At 44.3% G+C, this 6,178-nt stretch overlaps 1 protein-coding gene across 3 annotated transcripts in view; it reads left to right on the forward strand.

The window, feature by feature from the left end:
- Positions 1-6,178, forward strand: part of gria4a (glutamate receptor, ionotropic, AMPA 4a) — a 151,580-nt gene that overhangs the window by 62,410 nt on the left and 82,992 nt on the right. For all 3 annotated transcript variants that reach the window (XM_050075010.1, XM_050074991.1, XM_050075001.1), the window contains exon 3: positions 1,083-1,322. In XM_050075010.1, coding sequence (XP_049930967.1) covers positions 1,083-1,322 — 240 coding nt within the window. The remainder of the gene's footprint in view (positions 1-1,082; positions 1,323-6,178) is intronic.

Raw genomic sequence — 6,178 nt, forward strand, 5'->3', positions numbered from 1 at the left:
GTGTGTGCTTATACTTTATAATTACATGTATGCGTATGATGTGACTGAGAGGGTTTTTGCTTTTAGTGCCATGAATCCATCTCGTGTTGCTCCGGATGAGATACAACTGGCCAACTGCTCCAACCTTAGGGTCCAGATTTCTTCTTCCTCATTAGTTTGAGGTCCCACAGTTTCATATATTCAGCATCATACTTGGATTTGTCGTTGGGCTAGTTTGCTGTCTCTGTCAAGTAGCTGTCTGATAGTCACTCACTCCACAGCAGAAAACGGCACTTCAAAATAAAAGCTCTGTGCTGGAAATGTACTGTACTTCAAAATAAGGGAGCGATCACACCAAGATGAAACGCTAGAAACGCGACGCCAGTAAAACCATTGTTTTCCTATGATATGGTGCGTCTGACCGGCGTTCAAGCGCCTTTTTAGATGGGCGTTTTTGTAGACGCGCGTTTTTTTAAAATATCTTCAACTTTTTTGAGCGTCAGACGCCAGTAGCTAGCGCGCATTGAATAAGCGCTTCCAGCGTTTCAAGCGTCTTTGAAGCGTCTGCATCTCTAGCGTCTCATTTCTGTGTGATCACCCCCTAAAGTGTGTTTTTTACAAACCTGACATGTTCGCGAGTCACTTGCAGTCCATTCAGAATGGGCCCGGGACCCACTTTTGGACCATGACCCACCAGTTGGAAACCACTGCTTTAGCGGAAACTCAACAATATTTCTGTAAAACTTTTATTCAGTTCTATTAGGCTTTTTGTTGGTAAACTGGGCACATTTGTGGAGGCTCACACACACACACACACCACTCAAAGAGGGCTGTTTGTGGGTCTAATTAGGAGTGAGAAGGTATGGCTGACACAAGCTGAGGCTGTCGCTCATTAAAATGGTTGAGATGTTTAACCAGATTCCACAGTGTGAATTTAATTAAGGAACATGTGTCTCTTTCCGTTACATTCTCTTGTTTGCTCTTTTTCGACTCTGTTCATTTACAAAGCTCCCAAAAACACTGTCACTGAGTTTACTCTCCACTTTTTTCCTCCTTCTTCCTTCTGGATCCCTCCCTCCGCTCCTCTTCCCTCCTCACATCAGTCTGTTCTCAGTATTCGAGGGGGGTCTTCGCCATCTTCGGCCTTTACGACAAGCGCTCGGTGAACACGCTGACGTCATTCTGTGGGGCCCTGCACATCAGCCTAGTGACGCCCAGCTTCCCCACCGAAGGGGAAGGACAGTTCACCCTGCAGCTCCGGCCGTCCATCAGAGGGGCTCTGCTGTCACTGTTGGACCACTACGACTGGAGCCGATTTGTCTTCCTCTACGACACAGACAGAGGTGAATGCACAATGACAAATATATTAACACGTTATATGAGGAGTTGGTGCTCCAACATTTGATTGATTGTAGTAAACTTGTTTTTAACAAAAAAAATACAAGATGTGATATGGCTTTTTAAATGGGTTTCCATATGAACACGTATAAACATCCAGGGAAGTCAGCGCTTCACTCAGTATTATTGATGGACCTTGAAGTTAATTGTTTCTTTTATAATCTACGATGAGATAAGATCAGCCTTTATTGATCCGCCAGAGGGGAAATTCAGCTGTTGCAGCAGCACAAGGACAGAAAGAAGTGCATGTAAGTAGTAAAAAAAATTATATGAGAGCAAGTAAACTCAAAATCACAAGGCAAGCTGTATACATACAGTACCCCCCACCAGTGTTGTACTTAAGATGATGCTGAAGTACTTCCTCTTGTGAGGAAGTGAAGAGCACAACAAAGAAAATACATTAGTCCATCAGTTACCATCAAATGCTGCAGTACAGCAGTGTTGTTTTGTTTAAACTGTTTTCTACTCCATTCTCCTTCCTTGTTAGATTTAAGGAGAGCAGTCTGGGAGCGATTTGGGGAAAGTATGCAAAAGGGGCTGTAACGCAGTATTATAATCTACAATCATTGAACACCAGAAGTGTCCAAATGACATAAGCCCCGTTTCCGATGAGCAATATGGTACATTTCAGTTCTGTGTGCCTTTTTTCCATTTCCACTGTGAAAAGTTGTGGATGGTACCAATATAACCATTCTGTACCACCCCCCATTTTTGGTCCCCCCAGATCTGGTACTAAAAGGTGGAGCTGTGAACACTGCAGTCCGTTGATTGGTCAATAGCGGACAGTCACTCTGCTCAGGGCTGAGTTGTGGCTGGTTTTGAGGCTGTTGAAACCACGGTTCATACCGAGGAGATTTTTATTAGTGTAACTATAAAATGAAAGGATGTTTTGCTGCCTCTCACAGCAGCTGTAGTCTGAGAAAAAATAACTTGATTCACTGGGCCGACTGCCGGCAACTTTTAAGGTGGAACGTTAACTTGTATGGGTTAGGGTTAGGGTTTGCCCAGGGCTATGGAAACAAGCCCAAAAGAAGCGACTGCAGTCCGACATACTATCATGCGTTTACATGACTTAATAGACGGATATATATAGAGAAAGGTGACGTTTAGAGAGCAAGCCCAAATAAGCAACTCCACTTTAGAAACAAGCCCTAGGTTGCGGCTAATAAGTGGACCTGGCAAGTGGCAACCCTGCAGCTTGTCCTCCTCACATTTCTTCCATCCTCCTGCATACTGACGTGGGACGTATCTCACCTCTCATAGGCTGATGCTCTTTGTCAGTCGTGTCAGACTTCTCCAGTTTTCTAGCATGCCAGATATCCAGTCCCATTCACAGACGAGGGGGCGACTTGCTCGTAGGCTTGTTCACATATGAGTACTCATGGTGGCAGGCTATCTGCCGACTCACCTCCGACTCAAGGTGGCTCTCAACATCCTCTGCGACGTCAAAATCGCGGTGAAAATCATGTAATGTGAACTAGGCTTTACTCAATATTTGAATTGATGACTTGAATCCATCAACACACCTTAAATTTCAATGTGACAACTTTGACTATTACTTTTGTTTTTATTGTCTCTCTTGGATGACATACACTTCTAGTAATAGTGTGTCTAGTGAAAGTGTTTAAAATATATTAATTTCAACTGGCTTATGTGAACTGCATATATCCCAGTCCTGACTCGAAGTACAAAAAAGGGTCGCAGATCGTCATTCCTGTGGGCTCCAGCAACACCAAACCCCTGGACTTGCCTTAGAAGAAATAAATGCTTAAACCCGCTATTTTGAAATATCCCATAGAGAGAGACTCTCGCTGCAGCCTGTTCTATTTTGTTCTGAAAATGTCGGCGTGCAGCCTCGTTCTGTGGACGATAGACAAGGTGCAGACTGATAAAGGAGGAAATACAGTGAGTGCTGGACGGAGCAGTGAGTGACAACAACTCCGCCCACATTTAAGAGTTCTGTTTGCGTGGGAAACACTAGGGTCTAGGTACCATGTCTGAAGTGTTACTTTTGGTTCCAAAGGTACCATACAAAAAGTGTTTGGTGGAAACGGGGCTGTTATCCTTATGGCACTTACAGAGATTCATAAAGTCTGAAAACAAGAGTTAACTGGTAGCTCTGCTGCCTTCTGTCTCTGGGCTTCAAGTAAACACTCAGTTATTAAAGATTAAAATAGATTCTCTAATTAGTCTGGTTCCAAAAACTTTTTTGTGTGAAAAAGTATCTGTTAATTTGGGTTCAGTTTGGAGTAACACACTGAGAACACAATCATAATATTAATCAGTCATAAGAATCTTTTTAAAGGACTGTTTGCGATGGATTATTTGGCCTTAATTCAACTCCCAGTTTTAGCCTTATTTTCATGTGGAAAAAGCTGAAAGGCTGTGCTACTGGATCTGCACCTTCCTGATGTAGGGATACAGCTGCAGACACAAGGGTGTAATCTGGCACTTGTCAGACAGAAACTAGGGTTTGGCCTCAACTCTTGCAGCGTTCACCTGCCTTCAATTTAACCATCCCAACATGCAGTGCACATAAGTTAGTGGAGCAGGCACAGCTGACACCCACGGCCTCTAACCACTGTCATGGGAATGCTTGGCACGTAGACTCTCTCTCCCTCATACACACACACACACACACACACACACACACACACACAGACTAAGTCCCTGCCACAGGGAGAGAAACACAGGTCAAACATGACGCAGAGTCCCCAGACCATGGTATAGTAGCGCGTTAGGGAATCAGTGAGCTGCACAGTGTGTATGCGTGTGTGTGTAGTTGTGCGTGCTGTGTCTGTGCCTCTGCCAGCCTCCCTCTGGTCCAGGTTGTCTGGGTTAGTACCCAGGGGGAGTAGAGGGAGAAGGGATGAGGGGGAGCAGGGGGAGACAGGTTAGGTGAGTCGAGCTGGTGGAGCAGCCAAAAAGAAAGAAACGAGGAAAGACAGAAAGGAGGAGCTTAACATGGTGACGGAAAAAGAAACAGGAGAAATTGGAGGTAGATGGGAGGCAGGGGGGAGATTACAGAAAGGGCAGGAAGGAGGAGTAAGAGGACAGGCAGGATTGCAAGCCTCCGGGGATATACAGTAGCACGTAACGGGAGGAAGGGGTGAAGATTGAGAGGAAGGAGGGAGAAATGGAGCGGAGGATGAATGCGTAGAGTTTGGGCTGTGCTCACCCTTGACTTGGCCAAGGCAGGGCCCTTCATTATAGGCTCCCATCAGGCCCTGCTGCCGGTAATGTGGTGGAAAATGGGCAGTAACGCTGTGATCTGTTTTATGCTCCCTGCTCTGCTCCGCTCCACAGACAGCCTGCTGATACACACTCTCACACACACACAAACTGAAGTACGTACAGGAACCAGCACACGGGCACATAATGACAAATGTATACACACTTGCATAAATTTCACATTCAGCAGATGAATGTATGTACAGCTGTGCACGCATAAGGTAGACGGCACAAACAAAATGCTCACAGACGAGTATAACCTGATACACAAATACATCCATTTAAGCTACAAACACACTTACTCTCAGTATCACTTGTGAAAGGTGGAAGAAATCTCACATGAAGACAGGCTCCACACAAGACACACACATTCCTGCACATACACACCGCTAATACTGAGGCTTCAGAGGTGCTTTTTGTTTTGAGTAGTAAGTAGCTGCTTCCGCAAAAATAGAAAGAAACAAGGTAACAGTTGGCGCTGTTGCACTGCAGTGTGTGTGTCATTTTGTGTTCTTATGCACATGTCTGTCTATGCATGTCACTGCAGACATATGCAGTGTGGGTCCCAGTCTATCTCAGAGCAGAGTTAATAACATATTTGGAGGTTTGATAGAGATTACAACAATCATTATGGAAAAAATGCAGTAGCTGTGTGCCAATATTGTAACGGGTTATTATTGTGATATTGAGTTGTCTCTCATTATTGTTATTTTTTCCACTCGTTTAGACCCATCTAGACAGCTGTTCAATGTAATATACCTTAATTCATTATCGCCCGTGTTGCCACCTGCTGCTCAAAAGATCATATTAACTTTGAAATTCATCTAATATCATGCCGAGAGGCATCTTCAACCTATTCAAACCTGTACTCCGTCATCTTGTAGGAAAAGAACTTTCCTTTCTGTGTTTTGTTCCAGGCTATAAAATTGATGCATTGATTGAAGTGGCAGCGTGTTCTCTGATGAGCTGCATTCGAATCAAAGTTCACCACTTAACAAGAGGCAACGGGAAGTTTAATGTCAATGAAATGTCACTACAGTCTCTATTGTTTTGGCACATAACTCTTTGTCCTGATAAACTCTCTGGGCTGGTTGATACAGTGACATTCAGAGAGAGGGCTGTTGCTTGTGGTGCTAAGTATTTTACCCTCTCTTTTGAAGACAACACATTAGGGTGTTGTGTTGGTAAATGAGATGGGGTGGTGAATCTGCAGGAAAGTACTGCACACCAAGGAAATGATTTTGCAAATACTGGTGGGATTTTTCAACCCAATTGAACCTGGACGCAGACTGGCCAAACGTAATGTAGCATCGGGCGGGCTCAGACAAAGTTCTGACAACAACACAGCTGTGCTCCGTTGACTGCACGTCGTGTATTAATGATAGTCGTTACCTGGAGAGGTTGGAAAAAGATACACGTTTCTTCCCTGTTCCAAAACCAAAATCAAACCCTGAAAAGTGTAGGGTTAGCTAGCTAGCTACTGAAGATATAGCCTACTGAATGTATACACATGCTGCTTTTGCTTTTTAATGATTGTAACAGTGAAACAAAGGCCGACCCTGCTGTACAG

The sequence above is a fragment of the Epinephelus moara genome, chromosome 2, assembly GCF_006386435.1.
Source record: "Epinephelus moara isolate mb chromosome 2, YSFRI_EMoa_1.0, whole genome shotgun sequence".
Classification (NCBI taxonomy): Eukaryota; Metazoa; Chordata; class Actinopteri; order Perciformes; family Serranidae; genus Epinephelus; species Epinephelus moara.